The 19,589-nt window shown below is 35.0% G+C and overlaps 1 protein-coding gene and 1 long non-coding RNA gene across 2 annotated transcripts; one reads left to right on the top strand and one right to left on the bottom strand.

Annotated features, from left to right (window-relative positions):
* Nucleotides 1-202: 202 nt before the first annotated feature.
* Nucleotides 203-18,222, top strand: LOC101746144 (sodium-dependent nutrient amino acid transporter 1). The gene is made up of 14 exons (XM_004926983.5): nucleotides 203-3,771; nucleotides 6,215-6,373; nucleotides 7,741-8,011; nucleotides 8,088-8,304; nucleotides 8,737-8,780; nucleotides 9,372-9,519; nucleotides 9,833-9,911; nucleotides 11,352-11,455; nucleotides 12,065-12,251; nucleotides 12,597-12,773; nucleotides 13,757-13,856; nucleotides 14,454-14,618; nucleotides 15,265-15,359; nucleotides 17,429-18,222. Exons 1-14 carry the CDS (start codon nucleotides 3,769-3,771, stop codon nucleotides 17,600-17,602), a joined length of 1,923 nt encoding a protein of 640 aa, XP_004927040.1. The 5' UTR covers nucleotides 203-3,768; the 3' UTR covers nucleotides 17,603-18,222.
* Nucleotides 5,567-7,341, bottom strand: LOC134200444 (uncharacterized). The gene is made up of 2 exons (XR_009975381.1): nucleotides 7,174-7,341; nucleotides 5,567-6,812 (listed from the first exon to the last, which is right to left on the bottom strand). It is a non-coding gene; the product is annotated as an uncharacterized LOC134200444 (long non-coding RNA).
* Nucleotides 18,223-19,589: the final 1,367 nt, after the last annotated feature.

Here is a 19,589-nt window from a genome sequence, read left to right as displayed (position 1 = left end):
AAGCTTATAGTTTGTACAAAGACGACATTTTATTTCTTTAATTCTAAAAGTAAAATAATAAAAATTAAGAATTAAGTACGTAAGATACGTAAAAATTTGAATAATATACCATACTATATAATATAAATAACTTTATAATATAAACTTTATACTACTACTTTATACTATACTTTACTATAGATATTTATATGAGACGAACCCTACTAATTACAAATCCGTGTTTCGAATTAACAAAGTAATGGAAGTTTAACTTACAATCTACAGTGATGAATTATGTAAACACAAATATTGACTATCACAGTCTCATGCATTGATTCACCGCGAACGAGGTCGATGTATCATATCTGATCGACGCTGAATATCATTGTAAACTATGTACGTTTGCCTGTTACAATGACCTAGGCCTTACTTCCGAACAATGTCACATTAGTGATGGGAGCCATCATTTGTATTTTCTTTTGTTTATTTGATATGCTGATTATCACTATTTACCAAAAAAATACTTTGTGAAATAACAAAAGAAGTTTTTCAGATACTGGATCGAGAACAATTTCAAACTCGATTTGGAGAAATATGCCTGTATCGATAATTTATATGTAAAAAAGCTATCGCATTACCAAATTACGAAACAATGACCATCAAATTAAATCCAATGCAATTAAAAATATGGCTGAGATTGTGGAAGGAAGGGTCAAATAGAATGTACAGTTTCTTTTATTGATTAGGATACAATTCGCGAACTCTAGTGCGGGCACAACCGTATAAATTATTTTAGATATTTATTTATATATAATAATAGGACAAAACAATATTTTCTTCGGTTTTCACAAGTTCTAGACATAATTAAAACTATTTTTACAGTTTGATCCCGCGTTTTTTATTGTCATTGTTGTCATTATTGGTTTTTCGACATTTCGAACCCTATACAGCTTTGGTGGTCACGCACAGTCGTTCGGTCAGTAGACTGGGATTACATAAACTGTAAAAGCAGTTTTAATTAGGATATATTCATTTAATAGACGTAAAAAATATTTCATAATCATAAAACTGAGGATAGGCCCAGTAGATGTGAAGGTAAGTAAAAGTAAATGACCTTGGTGTTGTTTATAGAATGTGATGAAGTGATGATTCTCAAGAGTTTGGCCTGATTTATCGACTATATTGCATTTGTTTTATTACATAACACCGAAGAGGCGTCAATTATGTTCTTACATATTGATACGATTTTAATAACATGTAGTTACCGTTCTAATACCATCCAACCATCGTATTTGCTAGTAACTTGTGTATTTTAGATGGTGTGGACGTGGCGAGTGGATTTTATATTTATTATAATAGATTTTATATTAGCCGTTATCAAAGAAATGCGCAAAAAAACCACTGCTTTTTTATTTTTTATACGAATATTTGGTTAGTAATCTAGTTTCAATGTCAAACGACGAATTATACATTATTAAATATGCAGGCTAACTTCTCCTGAAATATCTTATCATTAAAAAATCATTATATATATTTATATGTCTATATTCTTAATAGACGGTGAAAGAAGTAACGTAGTGAGAGAAAAGATAACCCTTGCTATTGTAGGATAATTAATTATTATAAAATTTTTTTATAGATTTATTTATTATAAAAAAAAAGAACTCAATATTCCTAACCTAAAAGTACATGTTATTATCCGCAACATGCTTCGTCAGATTACAGAAATAAAGCTATCAGCAACATGCTTCGTCAAAAAGTACAATACTGACTTTCAGCTGCAAGCGTCGTCATAAGTAACAGGATAATTGTAGGATAATTGTCTGTTTTATGGTACTGATACTAGGCCACTATTACTTATAATAATATACATATTTTTATTGCTTAAACGGGTGAATGGCGCATCTAGTGCTAAGTGTTTCAAACGACGCGAATGCCACCTCCCATTCTCAGACATGAGGTCGTTGTTGTAATTACGTTATATAATGACTATTGCCTTCAAAACGTAACACATCACTTCGCGACAGAAATAAGCAGAATGGTGTCATCCACTCGTGTGGACGTGGCGTACCATAACATCAGTAATTACACAAATTTATAAACTGTGCGACTTTGATTTTATTACACGATGCTTTTTCTTTAATGTAGAATTTTTTTTTATTGCTTAGATGGGTGAACTAGCTCACAGCCCACATGGTGTTAAGTGGTTACTGGAGCCCATAGAAATCTACAACGTAAATGCTGCCACCCATTTTGAGATATGAGTTCTAAGGTCTCAGTTTAGTTACACGGCTTACAAACCGAAACGCGTTACTGCTTCACGGCAGAAATAGGCCGGGTGGTGGTACCTACCCGTGCGGACTCACAAGAGCTCCTACCACCAGTAAAGAAAAAGGAACAAGCAAAAAAAGGTACCAACAAGAAAACAACCTACAACTGTAGTAGTACTTTGCAACAACGAAAGTCGTAGCGCTTGATTCAACTAATTAGTTAATATATTATTTGTAAATGTGCATCAAATGAATTTTATAATAAGTTGAATGTATCGAGGTCTATGACAGCATTCACGCAGTTGTTATATTCTCTGGTTACAGCATAATACAGATTGAGCTTAGAAGGGTCAGCTGGCCTATGCGTCTAAATAAAAAAACATTAGCATAACCATAGACAGTACAACACAGTTATGCACATGTATACAATCATTTAGATAGAGATATATGAACTCAATGGATAACGTAGAACAAGTTCATCTGGATTGTTATGTAGGCGGACGAACCTTAATCGATGTGTTTACGTAGAATCCAACCTTAAGGTTTGCATAAATTAAAAAAATGCATCATAACTGAAAAATAAATAGTCTTTTTTTAGTTAAATCGGTAGTTGTTCAAATTTCTTTTTTAATAGTAATTTATATGTTATGATAAATCGAATTTTCGGAAAATTCGGACTTAATTTTCTTAATAATCGCAAATTCGGAACGTAAATTAGGTTGTATTGATAAATTTCGTTTTAATGTGTTACTTCTTAATGTGCTATTTGTGCTAAATGTAAAAAAAATTTAACTTACCTAATCTAAGTAATGTAAGCTTAATTTAATAAAAATTTCTAGAATAAACATTAGTTATTTAATTCATTCAGGGTTTTATTGTTGCACGTGAGATCGGTGTGCAAAGACATCATAACATCATAACGGAAAATGCACTACCTATTATATGTGATTAAAGTATGAATGAAACTACCAAAAAAAAAACTGTAATGCGTGTTTGTTTTGTGGTAAACATGGATAAGAAAGCAGGAGTTCTTTTCTGACTCTACAATTAAAATCGTAAAACATAAATTTATTAAGACAAATTTTGATAGTAGTAAATAAGATACAGAAAAAAATCACTCTCAAATGTGTCTAAGATACTAAGATTGAGTCGCATATATCAACTTGGTCGAGGCTTTATTTACACAGTCATACCAAAGTCAGTGAAGCAATCAGACGAGACTTACCAGCATGGTAGCGAACTTATCTGACTTAAACGAATGACTGTGGGTTTTTTTTCGATGAATTTATTGCCGATTAGCAGCAACTCTGCGAGGACGTCGTCAAGTTGCTGATAGGTATTTTGTATATAACTCGAGTACTCGCGGCGCGTGGTTCCACTAGCGCAGTGCACCTGTGCGCTGCCTCATTTGGAAAGGCAAATCTTTTAGTGTTTAATAAAATTGATAAATTATATTATCAAAATTAATCAATCTACAATAATAAAACATTTTTTTAATTAATCTTCAGTGCTAATAAACATGGTGAGTCATAGATTTTTATACGAAGTCTATTCTCTAGTTTATTCTTACGAATGATATGATAATAGTTCACAAAAAAATATATAAAATCCATGATTGGTATGTCTACCATAACAGCAAGTAATTACAGACCAAGTAATTTTATTCCGACGTGTTCGTAAAGTTTACGCCATAATATGTAGTATCGTATTCAATCGTTGTTGAAAGAATATCAAATACATTCTATTATATACACGAACGATAAATTTAATTTTAATAAAAAATGTTCAGTGAAATTTTAAATTATTGTTTAATAATTGAATTGAATTGAATTGAATTAATTTGAATTGAATTTTAAGTTAAAAGCTGTTAGTTACTATCTTCATAATTTTTATTCATTCATTATTTCATTATCATTTCGATAATGAAACAAAAAAAAAACTTACTAGCGTTAATACTACTGGCAACAATGCCTTTATTTAGGCCTTCCTATATAGAAGTAGAAACGAGGAGTTTCTCTTCTAAATTTAACTCGAAAACATAGCCGAAGCATTTATTGAAATACCTATATTGCCTTATAATTTCCTTTTGCGCACTTAAAAAAGTTTGACGTTATTTAGGATTCCACAAAAAAGATAAAGAATCGTCTGCATTCTTGAAAATTCGGTCACTGCCACAATGACGAATTTCAGCTACGTTAAAAGCAAAGCACCTAATTAGATAAAGAAATGGATATTTTTCCTGCCTTGACATTTTAGAACACTTTTTTCCGTATCAATTCTATAAATATCTGCAATTATCCCCAAATCAATAGAGATTGGAATTTGTGAAAGAGAACAGAGGCAATATTTTTGAATGAAAGGTAGGAAGATAGCTTTTTTAGATTTTGTTTTTAATCTTGTCTCAATCAGGAAGTCGTATTGGCGTTTGTCTACAAATTCCGGTAACAACTTAACATTCAGTGCGTATTGAGCTTAACTACAAATTTCATTTTCAATTTAATTGAGAATTTGATCCAGTGTCGTTATTCACAACGATTGAACTGTTTGTTATTTTGCTTTTGCTTCGCATGTTTATATTTACGTAGGTAGGCCTCCCATAAGATGGACCGACGACTTGTTAAGGTTCACGGGGATCTGCTGGATGCAAGCAGCGCAGGACCGATCTTTATGGCAAGGCTTGGGAGAGGCCTATGTCTGTGGGCTGATAGAATAGAAGAAAATAGTTTACACCCGAGCCCACGTGACCGGCCGATTCGATGTTATATAAATCAAGACGAGCGACGATTAACTTGAAAATTAAGAAGGAGGTTAAGAGCTTGAAAAGCTTGAAATAAACTGCGTACAAACAAAAAATAATCGCAATCGCCTCTCGCTTTTCGTACCAACGGACCTTGAATTTTATGAAAGTTAAATTTATACGACTAAGTTAACGTTTCCGGTATCCAATAATTACATTTTATTTGTAAATCGACTATCTGTATTATTCCACTGAAAAATTAGCAAACAACAACAAACCAAAGTGCAAACAAAATATTTCAATATTCATACGTCAAAATAATATATCAAAAACGAATTTACCGTTATCACATTCATTATTTCCGATTGTTTTACAGATTATAAATTTATCGAAATAAGGGACTTAGATTATCCGTATTATTAACACAGATAAAGTTGTAAATAATATAAGGGAAGCTATCAGATATTGACAAATGGCACTTTAGACATCTGTGATCACGTAGACCGAAAATTGCTGTTTATGTTAGTTTTTATGAGTAAAAATACATCAAAACTGTAAAATTCAAACATCAAAGGCGATATTAAGCGATACAGCTTTAATTAAACATCCAAATGCTAAATATTAAACACTGTCGATGCACATATTTATTATCATTACATTTAAAGTTAATAAACAACAAAACAACTCATTTTAAAGTATACTACCATAAAATGCTATTAGTATATAAATATTGTATACTATGTCTCTCAGTTTAGTACAGGTTACAAAAGTCGATAAAACCATCATAAAATAAAAAAGGTAAAAATACTTGATATTTTTAAAATGTGCGTAAAAAATGCTAAAAGTATCATAAATCAAAATAAGTAATTCATAAAATACGAACAGATGTATTGCAAGGCGCTTGTATTTGCCGTTAGTCATCGATTATTCTGAATATTCGTGAATCCAGACAAATCAATCTCCACAATATCGATGTCACCATATCATTTGATTAGAAACCACTATAATTCAGCCTTGATTTCAAGCCGGGTATTAATTCTGGAGTCCCAATATGCTGTGAATGCACAAACACTGCGAACCTTCGAGTTTATCCGAAAGTGCTTTATTCGTATTAAAATATATAAATCAGCAGTTTTGATTAATAACAGTCAGCACCAAGCGAATTATTTGTCTATTCTACTTTTCATATCTATTTTAATTTTTACTAATATATTTATTTTGTTTACAGAGTCAAACACATGTGAACAATGGGTTCGACATGTCCTCGGAGAATCCTCCGACGGACAGGGACCCGTCATTGAATCGTCCAGGATCACCCAAGCCGAAGCGATCCACAAAACCTGATCTACCTCCTCCGGCACTGAAGGTTCCAGTCAATGAAAAGAAGGTAAGAATAAACCAACTTCATTTTTGACAGGGCTCTCATCATAATCTTTTCGAAAACGAATGTATTTCAATATCTTTATGTAGCGTTCAAGAAAGTTTTGGGTAGACTCACTTCACTTAACAAGGCTTTTCCTTGAAACGTTGTTCGTGTGGATATATTTTTGAAAAAACACATTAACAGCTTTTACCCAGAAATTTCTTGTAAATACATATATCACACAATCAACAATCTCTGACTTCAGAACGGTCACCGTGCTCGTCGAACCCGTCGCTTGCGACGTAGGGCTGGACGAGCGAACTAACCCATAGACACAGGTCACTGAGTTTCTCGCCGGATCTTCTCAGTGGGTCGCATCTCCGATCCGGTGGTAGATTCTGCGAAGCACTGCTCTTACTAGGGTCAGTGTTAGCAACTCTCCGGTTGAGCCCCGCGAGCTCACCTACGAACGTTAGGGTGAATCTGAAATAGCCTCTCAAGGCAATAGGTAGGAAAAAAAAAACTGCCTTCAGGTTTCTGTTCGAAATTTACATTACACGCACATTACAAATTCAGTTTAGTGGATGAGTACTAAAACCAATGAAAGCGATAAGACAAACATTAAGAGATATAAAATTTTATTTTTTTATTAAAGATTATTATCGGATATTATATTTTATTATTATTATTATTATCGTTTTCAAATTGTTAATTTTTGTTTCCTGAATATAAAAAATATATATTGGATATATAAAATGCAATGTATTGTATAAATAATATACTGATAAAAATAAATGAGGGAAAAATGAAAGAAATGAACTTACGTATATTTAATTGTAGGGTTAAAAAGTCTCAAAAATTTCGTGGTGCTAAATTAACTTGGTAAAAAACTACTATTTTTGAACCAAGGGATGTTTTGTAAGTCCGCTGATGCGTTACCGTTTGAAGCTCAGAAAAGTTATTACTGAATAAGATTGAGACTTTAACCTCTTATCTCGAGGTAGGTAGGTACATCCAATGGGTACGTTGTGATGTTTACGTAGCCACATACACCAGTTGGAACAGCGCCCCTAGCGGCAACCGAAGGGAAGCTGTTACAACTCCATATTTGAGTTAATTTTTAAGCGATCGAGAAGCTATGTATGAGCTTGTTGTTTACCCATAAAATGCTTTACAATGTATTTGAAAACACATAAAAACAAATCTAACTTTGCTACAAAAAAAAATTTAATTTAATTGTGTCTACATAGATTGTGTACAATTTTAAGCAATTGGTCACATTACTATGTACAAATTGTATATACTTAAAACTTGTATGACGCGTCGTTAGGCCAGAGTTCAGAAATAAATAAAAAATGGACCTTATTTCATTGTTTTTTTTTTACTTTTAGGCTTTCGAAGATATAGAAGGTGCTCCTGAACGTATGATGTGGTCTAATCAAATTGAATTCCTCATGTCGTGCATCGCTACATCAGTGGGCTTAGGCAACGTATGGCGGTTTCCATTCGTTGCATATCAAAATGGCGGCGGGGCCTTCCTTATACCCTATATCATAGTGTTGTTTTTAGTCGGCAAACCCATGTACTACCTCGAATGTGTTTTGGGACAGTTTAGTTCGAGAAATTCTGTCAAAGTTTGGTCTTTATCACCAGCAATGAAAGGTAAGGTACTCTTTAGTGACAGTTATATTAGTTTGTCTTTTTTTGAAAAGTTCGCTGTCATTATTTATTTTTTTAGGAACCGGCTATGCTCAAGCTTTGGGTTGCGGATACATCCTATCTTACTACGTAGTAATTGTTGGTCTATGCCTGTATTATTTGTCAATGAGTTTCCAGTCTACACTGCCATGGGCTGTTTGTGAACCTGGTTGGGAAAACTGCGTGCCTTCGGATCCTAACAGTGCCCCAGTTGGAACCGTAGTCAACGGCACCAGTAGCGCGGAGCTTTACTTCTTGTAAGCACTTTAATCTATCATCATTCTCCTGCCCTTCTCCCAGTCAGCTGGAGTCGCCGCAACATATTTTCTCCTTACATAAAATCATCATATTATACCATTTCTCCATTTCTTCGCTGACTCCCCTCTTACACATATCGTCTTTCACGCAATCCATCTATTTCTTCTTAGGTCTACCTCTTCCTCTAAAGCCTCCCACATTCATAGTTAAAACTCTCTTACTAACCTCATTGTCATTTCGTTTCATCACAATATGTCCATATCATCTCAAACGCGCATTTCTCAACTTCTCTGTCACAGGTGCCACTTCAGACTTCCTCTAACATATTCATCTAGCACTTTAATATATATGTACACGAATTTTAGAACTGTATAGTAATGCACTAAATAAATACACTTGAGGGCTTAGAACATTAATTTCTTGTTTTCTAGGAGAACAGTTCTTCAGCAAAGCGATGGTATCGAAGGCGGACTCGGTAAGTTATTTTGATGTTAGTTGTTTTACGGAAATCGTTTACCTCGCTTTGATAAAACAAATAACAGTTTAAAAAAACTAACAAAATACGCTTTAATAGAAAATCCAATTAATATAATCCAAAAATATAAAATAAATTTTAGTAAATTTGAATTAAAAACGGTGTAAGAAAAAAAGGTTTTTATTGTAAAAAAGCGTGGGGTGCTTTTCAGGATATTATCAAAATAACCCTCCTACTCATATCATACGTAGAAAATTCAAGTTCATTTTCGTGAAACGTTTATCCTGTTCTCATAATCATCCTGCACAAACTTGCGAAATAAAAATTGATAGAACAATGATAACTGTTAAAATGATTTCTTTTTATTGTAACAAAAATGCCGATTATATGACACAAAAAAATTTATTCACGAACAAGTTTGTATACGATACAAAGAAAAGAGTTTTCTTTTGTGTATATTACATCTGATTAACTTAACATTTTATTCAGTGTTGACAATTGCGTAATTATTTTATATCACATTTTATTTCGTTTAGTAACCGTATGTATCTATTTGTGTGTGAGTAAATAATGTAATTATGTTTCTTCCAGGCGCTCCTATATGGTACCTGACCTTATGTTTGCTCGCAACGTGGGTGATTATTTTTGTCATCGTCGCACAAGGCGTGAAGAGTTCTGGCAAGGCTGCATACTTCCTAGCTTTGTTCCCCTATGTCGTTATGATCATATTGTTCATAACGTAAGTATATTTACTTGTTTTTTTTTAACTTGTACTTTTTACTTTCCTTCCAAGCCTACTAGCATTACTATGAAATTTTACATGAACCCGTACACATCGGCATTCTCGTAGCGGGTCTTGAAACAAAATTGAGATTTCAAATTAACGCAATAATTAAATAACACGTTGTAACTACATCGTGCTGTCTTTTTCGTTTGTGCTTTAAGATGATTATCGATGGAAAATGCATTACAATATGAAACTGCTCCTACATTATCATTATCTCAATTTCCAATTACTGAAATACCAAGTAAAATCGATTGCTTTATAACAGGACTGTAATTTTACCCGGAGCTGGTACGGGAATCCTCTTCTTCATAACGCCTCAATGGAGTAAACTATTAGAGTTAGACGTAAGTAATATTGTCAGATAAAATTTTCTCACAAAAACAAAATAAGTCGTCGTGGCCTAAAAGATAAGACGTCCGGTGCATTCGTATCGTGCGATGCAACGGTGCTCGAATCCCGCAGACGGGTACAATTTTTTCTAATTAAATACGTACTTAACAAGTGTTCACGACTGATTTCCCGTCATGATAATCGCCTTATCGTTGCCGCCGCTGACTACTCCCCGAATCCTGATCATGCATTAGCCAGTCACCGTCGACGCCCTAGACACGTCCTTACGGATCCATCAGATCCAATAACCTTTGCATTAGATGCCTTCAGCTCTAATAGCAGGGGCAGGCTTAGGGACCCCAGTAACCGTACTCGTCGAACTCGACAAAGAGGTCGACGTGCAACCTAACCCATGCATCAGCCCGCTGAGTTTCTCGCCGGATCTTCTCAGCGGGTCGCGATTCCGATCCGGTAGTAGATTCATTCGCGAAACAATTGCTCTTGAGTTGTTAGGTCTCCTTCGGAGGCGCTCGGGCAGTTGTTAGCAAATCCCACCCCTCTTGGCTGAGCCTTTGCTCGCCCACCTGTCCTGGTGAAACTGGAAAGGCCTTCGGGCCACCAGTAAATTCTCAATCATAAAAAAAAAAAAAGACTGATTTCCACGGGGAAGGAATAACATCGTGTAATAAAAATCAAACCCACAAAATTATAATTTGCGTAATTACTGGTGGTAGGACCTCTTGTGAGACCGCACGGGTAGGTACCACCACCCCGCCTATTTCTGCCGTAAAGCAGTAATGGGTTTCGGTTTGAATGGTGGGGTAGCCGTTGTAACTATACTATGACCCTAGAACTTATATCTCAAGGTGGGGGGCGCATTTACGTTGTAGATGTCTATGGGCTCCAGTAACCACTTAACACCAGGTGGGCTGTGAGCTCGTCTACTGATCTAAGCAATAAAAAAAACCTATGAATGGGAGCTTATTATCTAAAATTAAAATCGTAGTAGTATTATTGATCGAAGCGTATCCCACAATGTTTATTAAACACGCTATAATCTAGTCAACAAATAACCATATCATATTTTTTATAAAATTATATACGTTAAAGTCTTTGTTGTGTGTTTGTTTGTCCTTCTTTTATTTCGAAACGAAACAATGGATTGACATAATTTTTGTTGATAATTTTTGGATCGGAAAGTGGCAATGGCTACCTTTTACCACGAAAAAACATTTCATTCCCGCGAATACTTTTTTATTGTCATCACATAATATTTATTTTATACAAGTAGGACACGGACAGGCAGATTAATTCGTTAATTCACGAACAACCAAATATGAAATTTAGCAGATTTCTAATAATTTAATTACATGATTAATTCCTAAGTTTTTTGTTTATGACCTTTGGAGTGAAATAGAAAAAGGCGCATCTTAAAATTAAAAATTAATCCACAGGTATGGTATGCTGCAGTAACGCAAGTATTCTTCTCGTTAACAGTTTGCACTGGAGCTATCATCATGTTCTCATCCTATAATGGTTTCAAACAAAATGTCTACAGGTAAGTTTATGCTTACAGTCACTTACACGGTCAAACTTAATATTACTCGATGATTAACCTTTATCTATAATTTGAAACAAAATAAGATAGACAAGAATCAAATTTAAAAGTATACGGTACATGTACTGGGGCATAATAATAAAAATATTGATCTTTATCTTAAATTAACAAGTGTGTCAAGGCGTTCGCTGTGACTTTTATTCAAAACTAATTGTTTAATAAAATCAAGGCAGGCTGATGTCTTTAACGAGTCACGTAATGCCTTCAGTCACGACTAGGTTCTTACCGATTTATTGTGAGAATAGCCGAGACTTGGCTGTAACTAATTATCACAACCTACAAAACTAATAAGGTGACTATTCGTATATATTATATCATGATTTTCCTTCAAATCAAATCTGATAAAAAATGGACCTGCAATTAAAATTGATCTTTTCTAAATAATTTATTCCTTTTGCAATTAAATCTTTTCTACGCAATATTTTTGTCACTTTACATCTTATTTGAAATGAGTTCTTAAGTCAGATATTTATATTATGTAGATTAATTAATACTACCGTTGCAAACATGTTCAGTTCCGTGAAAACATCACCGCATTTGTGATTTTAGAGATGCAATGATTGTTACAACTTTGGACACCCTCACAAGTTTGCTATCCGGCTTTACTATTTTCGGTATCCTCGGTAACTTGGCTAATGAACTAAATTCTCGAGTAGAAGATGTGGTCGGCTCTGGAGGAACCGGACTAGCTTTCATCTCGTACCCTGACGCCATTGCAAAAACGTTCATGCCACAGGTAAATGAATGATTAAAATTTTAACGTTTATAGATTTCTTTGGATTATACCTACGTACAGAAATTATACGTACCTACTGGTGATAAGGCGTCTACCGTGATCATGCATGCCTATTTCTGTAGTGAAGCAGCAATGAGTTTCGGTTTGAAGGGTCGGGCAGCCGTTGTATTGTAAAAACGGAGACTTAGAGCTCATGTATGGTATCATGGTGGATGACAGCATTAACGTGTTTGATGTCCATGGACTCCGGTGACCACTTTAGACTAAACAGGTGGGCCGTGAATTCGTCCATCCAGCGTAGCAATAAATAAAAGATTGGTAAACTAATTAATTATTTGTTTCCAGTTGTTCTCAGTTCTGTTCTTCCTGATGATGGCTGTGCTGGGTGTGGGTTCATCTGTGGCTCTTTTGTCGACCATCAACACTGTAGTGATGGACGCTTTCCCCAACGTTCCCACAGTGTTCATGTCGGCTCTCTGCTGTACCGTTGGATTTTTAGTGGGACTTGTTTACGTCACACCTGTAAGTTTAACTCTCTTTGTACAAAAACTAACATTATTGACGAATAAAATTTATTTTGTGAATTAAATTGAATGGAAACCTAAGTATGGAAAATTTGGTTGACAAAAGTTAGTTAAGAAGAACTTATTACTGCTTCGAACGAGTTATAGAAGTCTAGTAGGAGTAGCAATTTGTGATCGGGTTCATTAACCGTTTCCGCTGCTGAATACCCGGACGGATTATTACTATTATTATTATTCCTATACGCTAACTATTTTATGATTAAAAAATCAGGCGTTAACGCTAAGCAATAGTAGCAAATAGATTTGTTGGCGCCGTTGCGGTAAGATGTTGGGTGCAAGGCTTATTCGAATAAAAGTTACCTCTTGTGAGTGCGCGCAGGTAGGTACCACCACCCTGCCTATTTCTGCCGTAAAGCAGTAATGTGTTTCGGTTTGAAGAGTGGGGCAGCCGTTGTAAAAATATACTTGAGACCTTAGAAATTATATCTCAAGGTGGGTTGTGCATTTACGTTGTAGATGTCTATGGGCTCCAGTAACCACTTAACACCAGGTGGGCTGTGAAGTTGTCCACCCATCTAAGCAATAAAAAAAATTAAAAAAAATTAACTGTATTGACAACTGGTTTATTAATCGGATTAAAGTTTGTACAGTTTGACGCGACCGCCAATGATTGTCGTTTTATTTTGAAAGTCCACGCCTCTCCCCCACTTCCGCCGCGGTGAGGAAAATAGGGTTGCTATATTTCGAACACATTTATACAGAGACAAGAAAAACAGTGGAGTACTATTTAGGCTGTTTGTTAACAGATTTTCTTACATTTTACCTGTGAGATATGCTTTGCATTGCACGGTCTTACAATCTTCATACAGCGTATTTATAAACGAAAAAACTTGTTTTAAATTTATTTTATTTATGTTTTTGCTTGATTACTCTCTAATACACAGTAATATAGTAATCAATAACTACTGGTTTTCGTTTTAGGGTGGACAATATATATTGGAGCTTGTCGATTACTACGGTGGAACGTTTTTAGTATTATTCTGCGCCATTGCTGAAATTATTGGTGTATTCTGGATATACGGTAGGTTTTCAACTTATACTAATTCCTCAATGCAGAAAAACAATAGCCGATGAAATAATAATCTTTCTTTATTTCTTTATTTGCAATAAAACAAAGATTGATGAAGAACTCAGTAATCTGTATGTCATGTTAGAAGGAGGGAGCCTTATAATGGACCTGATTGAGACTTTTGCTCTTTCAAAGGTTTTTTCTAAGATGACACATTTTTTTTGTAAATTTTATCGATTCATTGTATTGTATCCTTAGCCTTCTTATTATTAATATTGCTGGTGGTAGGACCTCTTGTGAGTCCGCACGGGCAGGTACCACCGCCCTGCCTATTTTTGCCGTAAAACAGTAATGCGTTTCGGTTTGAAGGGCGGGGCAGCCGTTGCAACTATACTGAGACCTTAGAACTTATATCTCAAGGTGGGTGGCGCATTTACGTTGTAGATGTCTATGGGCTCCAGGAACCACTTATCATAATATTAATACAATTTAATAATATTTATTAGTAAAAATAATAAAAATTAATTTTATTAGATATTATTCGTGAAAAAAACGTTGTCCAATAAATTTGATGACAGAAAAAATTCAAAGTTGTTTTTCTATTTACAGGCTTAGAGAATCTGTGCCTCGACATCGAATACATGTTGGATATAAAGACGTCTCCTTACTGGCGCATGTGTTGGGGTCTGATCACGCCAGCCATGATGATTATTGTATTCCTGTACGCACTGATTTCATACGAAGCATTGCTCTTCGGAGGAATGGCCGGATATGGTACGTATCTCCAATAAATTAGAAATTTTCTTCAATTCATAATGTGACGCTAATTAATTAAAAAATAAATAGTAGTTTAAAAAAACTAACAACGCTTTGAACGAAAAAAAAATGATTTTATTGTAAAAAAGCGTGGGGTGCTTTTCAGGATATTATCAAAATAACCCTTCTACTCATAACTGTTCATTAAATATTTATAACTACTGACACCATGCACCCCACACTTTTTTTACAGTAAAATCATTTTTTCTTACACTACTTTTAATTCAAATTTATTAAAATTGTTTTCTATTTTTTAGTTGGATTTTCTATAAAAGCGTATTTTGTTAGTATTTTTAAATGATTATTTATTTTTCATTTTTTAGTTGAATTTAAATTTTATCAAGTTTTTTTTAAAATATTGAATTATCATTGGTTGTTAATAGCAAATTTCGAGTTAATCCGTCGTTTTGAAGGGGGTCAAAATCATGTTCAAAAATGCTTTCTTTTCGCGTAAGCATTTTGAAGTGTATTGTTGTACTCGCGTCTTAGTTAAGTTTTGTGGTCAATAAATTTATTTAATTTTAGTGTTTAAAAAGTTTGTGTTTTGAGAACGCAGTTACGCTATTGACTGCGCTAGAATTATATATTTAATATTGCTTCACAGTGGCTGGTTACCTGTTGTTGATCGTGGGTATTTTGTTGGTACCGATTTCCATCTGCCTTACATTGTACAAGTACAGGACTGGAAACTTCATTGAGGTAAATGTTTTTGGCCGTCGCATTTTTTATCTACACTAATATATAAATCTACAGTGGTTTTTACGGATGTTCCGTTATAACTACTGAACCATGCATCCGATTGACTTGTTTGTTTCGAATAGGCTCCGAAACTACTGGACCGATTTGAAAAATTATTTTTCCATTAGAAGGCGACATTGTCCCTGATGAACATAGGCTACTTTTTATTAAACTTTTTTTATTTTATTTTTTTGGTTTCATGTGTGTTTTAATGTTTCCGAAGCGAAGCGAGGGCGGGTCGCTAGTTATTTATAAAGCTATAATAATAAGGTATGAATTCCAACAAACGTGATCTAAATGGTTTCTGAGCTTGTGTCGACAGTCGAAAGAAGTTTTAATCGGGGCCTTTGTGACAAATGACTCGAACTAGCAATTACAATTTTGTTTAACAAGGTTATTTAATTAAAGTATCTAAACATTTCGTGGTTTTTAAATGCAGTTCAAATTTATAGAAGAAAAATTGCGCGAATACTGGGTGCTCTCAAAGAAGAATATAGTGTAATTAATTAATTGTTTTCATTTTCTAATCTAAAGGATTCTGCTTGCTTATCGGCCTTTAATGGAGATAGTCATACGTCGTGGTCTCCTGTTTAATATATGTAATCGGAAACGGTTTTCTGTCTTTAAAGAAAAATACCTAGTCAGGTCACAAGTTCTGTCACATGTTTAATGTAAAATAATTGAAACAAGTTTATTCATTATGTAACCATTCATATACCAAAATGAACTTAACAAAACATATATTCTTATGACACTAAAGTTTATTCAAAATGACCTCCGTGATTTTGAATACAGACCTTCAATCTGCGCGGCCAGTCGTCTATCGCAGCACGAACGAGGTCCATGTCAATATCGGCGGCTGCCTTAATCAAGGATGTCTTGAGTGACTCCAAATTGGGATGAGGCTCTGAGCACGCCTTTTCCTCCAAGTGTTGCCATATCTTGTAATCTAACGGATTCAAATCTGGACTGGAGGAGGGCCAGTCTTCGTGCCGGATGAAGTCGATTTCACGCGCCGCCAGCCAGTCTTCTGTGCTCTTCGCTCTATGAGCTGGCGCCGAATCTTGTTGGAATACCCAGTGCCTGTTATTGAACATGGTATGAGAAACAGGTTCCACAAGGTTCGTCAGGACTGTATTTTGATACACAACTGCATTCGTTTTTACACCTTTCTCACAAAAATGTACCTCTGTTAAGCCCCAATAAGAAACTCCCAACCATACCATGAGCGAGGATGGAAAATGACCTCGTTGGACACGCGGAATACGGTTGCTCGCTTCTTCACTACTGTGCGCGTACACCTTATCATTTTGTTTGTTGTAGCTCTCTTCTACGGTAAAAATTTTTTCATCCGAAAAAAGAATTTCCCGATATTTTTTTCCCGCGTACCGCTTCAACAAAGCGCGGCATCTCTTCAGTCTCAGGTCCATTAGACGAGCATTCAAACGATGTCCTGTTTTTCTACGATATGCCCGAAGCCCTAAGTCTTCATTTAACACCCTTTTCACCGTGGTTCTGCTTAACCCCATCTGAAGGGCCAACAGTTTCTGCTTACGTTTGGGATTTCTTTGAAATCGCGCCTTCACAGCTTTTATCACTGCTGGAGTCCTAACAGACCGAGGGCAACCACTTCTTGACCTGTCATCTACACTAGAGTCTTCATTGTATCGTTTGATGGTACGATAAACGAATCCTTTGGTTATATTAAAATTTTTCAGTATGTTAAAAATTTGAATTGGCGCGTAACCGCAACGATGCATCGCAATAACTGCAACACGGTCTTCTTTAAGCGGTCTTCTCCATATTTAAAAATGAGTAAAATTCTAAAAGTATACATTTTTATTTTCATGAACAATTCGAAATTCGAATTCAATAAACTTTTTTGTGGCCAGCATTCTAAAAGAAAAGTTTTTACTGTGTGACAATACTTATGACCTGACTAGTTATATTAAGACGAGACAATCCCTAATAAATACTGTTGTATACACGTTGAAATTTTACAAATTTGAATAATCTGTGTTTTCTTACAGACTCTAAAGCTTTCTTTCCGCTCCAAGGAATCTTGGGGTCCAAGATCAGCTGGCGAACGCAGAACCTGGCTTTCATTTAAAGAAGACGCGAAAGTATTACGAGAAAAACTTAATCCCTCACGAATCACGCATGTCTGGTATAGTTTAATAGGAAGCTACAGACGACGAATCTAATCTAATTTTATGTGTAAATAAAATCATTAGTCTAAGATTACTTTAATGAATTATTTATATTAATTGAAAATGATATTGTGCCAATGATACTATATAAATATCGTAGTAAATTAAGTATTATGTAAGTTTTATAAAAATATTCGATTTATATTAACAAACATCACTCATAAAATTACTCAGGTTTTGTCGCATCTTGAAATTTATAAACTTATAATTGACTAGATTGTAAGACATTTCTTATTGTTGATGTACCTAATTGATGCAATTTTGTTTAACCGAATACATTATTAACGTGTTTAAAGTTAGTTAAAAACAAAAGGTAAGCTCATTCACTGTTGTCCAATTGATCATCATTGATTTTATTATCACTTTGTAATTCATAACGATATGGAGCATCCTGGTTAGTGAAGAAAAAAATATTTCTATTGCTATTAAATTTATACAGTATATCAGTAACATATCGGTAATACAAGTGAGATATATGTATATGGGTTATTAAATTACAATGAAAAAGACAAAATTTATTTCGTATTTGCGAAAAGCCCCTATAATTAAAGAACGTTTGAACCAAAGAAACATAGTTATTGTTTTTATGTTTGTGATAATAAACTGAAAATCGATTTTATGGTTTCATTGTTATTTTTTCTTAGAAATATATAGGACAACAATGTTATATCACTATGCTTGCAAAGGGATCTCTTGTTTTTAACATGGGATCGCAATTGGCCACTAAATACGATCATTCATTACTAACACAAGCTCCGCTCGGGCACAGCAATGAGGAAGAATGGCAGAGATATTTTTCCGAGAGCACAGTCTACTGTGGCCTGCAGTAAATTCAATTATAATAGTACATATAAATATATAATATAACTAAAAATAACTTCGATCGATCTTTAAAAAACAAGTTTTTTTACTGTGACATGAATGCAGTCTAAACACTTTGAATTTATTATCAAGATAATCCTCCTCCAATATCGTTCCCTCATTACCAAGGATCAGGATTTACTCGACAATGGCGTAAAAAGATAAATGGGAATACTACTACTCCGGACAGTCGATAGAGACAATAGTACTTGTTCTTAGTTTTTTTCTTTTTTTTTCTTATGTGGGTGGACGAGCTCACAGCCCACCTGGTGTCAAGTTAGAAGGTACTGGTGGTGGTTACTAGAGCCCATAGACATCTACAACGTAAATGCGCCACCTTGAGATATACCTAAGTTGTAAGTTCTCAGTACAGTTACAACGGCTGCCCCACCCTTCAAACCGAAACGCATTACTGCTTCACGGCAGAAATAGGCAGGGCGTTGGTACCTACCCGTGCGGACTCACAAGAGATCCTACCACCAGTAAAAGAGGTTTTACCACCAGTAAAACTTGCAGTAAAACTTCGTTACATATTTCATTGCGGTCGAGCCCTTGAAAGGCCTTCGTGGTTCTTTGTACAATCATTTTCGTTCGGTTTTCGGCTTCCCTCAGGGCGATTGTAATGCCGGCCACTCACATGCGGGCAAATATTCGTACATTGTACGAATGTTTGCGCGCATGTGAAGGACCGTCAAACATTTATTCGCAAACCTAGCGGCTATGCAAATAGGTTCGCATACTCAATTTGCGAACCCATTTGCGCTTCCTCCTACACTTGTTTACGAATGTCTCACGAATTTCTCCTCCTTTTTAATTCGTCAATAGAACATTGAAGAGAAAAAGAGTTTTGAATTCTTTCCCAGACATCATTAACAGCCATGCTGTTTTTATGGGATTCCTTTTGATGAAGATACGCTACACAGTAGACGTCACGAACTATGAAAATGGCCATACGTCCATTACCTTCGCAATCGTCGGCGCAACTGGGCAAGCGAATGTGTGGGAGACTACGCGAAGGTTCGAGGTTCGCGCGCTTTGATGTCTGTTAAAAACCGACACAACTTGAAAAACCACGAATGTAGCGAAAACTTTGCATAATCATTTGCAAATGTCGTCCCAC

This window comes from Bombyx mori, chromosome 17 (assembly GCF_030269925.1).
Source record: "Bombyx mori chromosome 17, ASM3026992v2".
Classification (NCBI taxonomy): Eukaryota; Metazoa; Arthropoda; class Insecta; order Lepidoptera; family Bombycidae; genus Bombyx; species Bombyx mori.
Note: the sequence above shows the minus strand (reverse complement) of the source record. Positions and strands in the feature narration are given on the sequence as shown.

Coding starts and splice junctions, on each gene's coding strand:
- LOC101746144 (XM_004926983.5), top strand. Junction 12,252..12,596: donor CAAAAACGTTCATGCCACAG/GTAAATGAATGA, acceptor ATTTGTTTCCAG/TTGTTCTCAGTTCTGTTCTT. Junction 15,360..17,428: donor GGACTGGAAACTTCATTGAG/GTAAATGTTTTT, acceptor GTTTTCTTACAG/ACTCTAAAGCTTTCTTTCCG.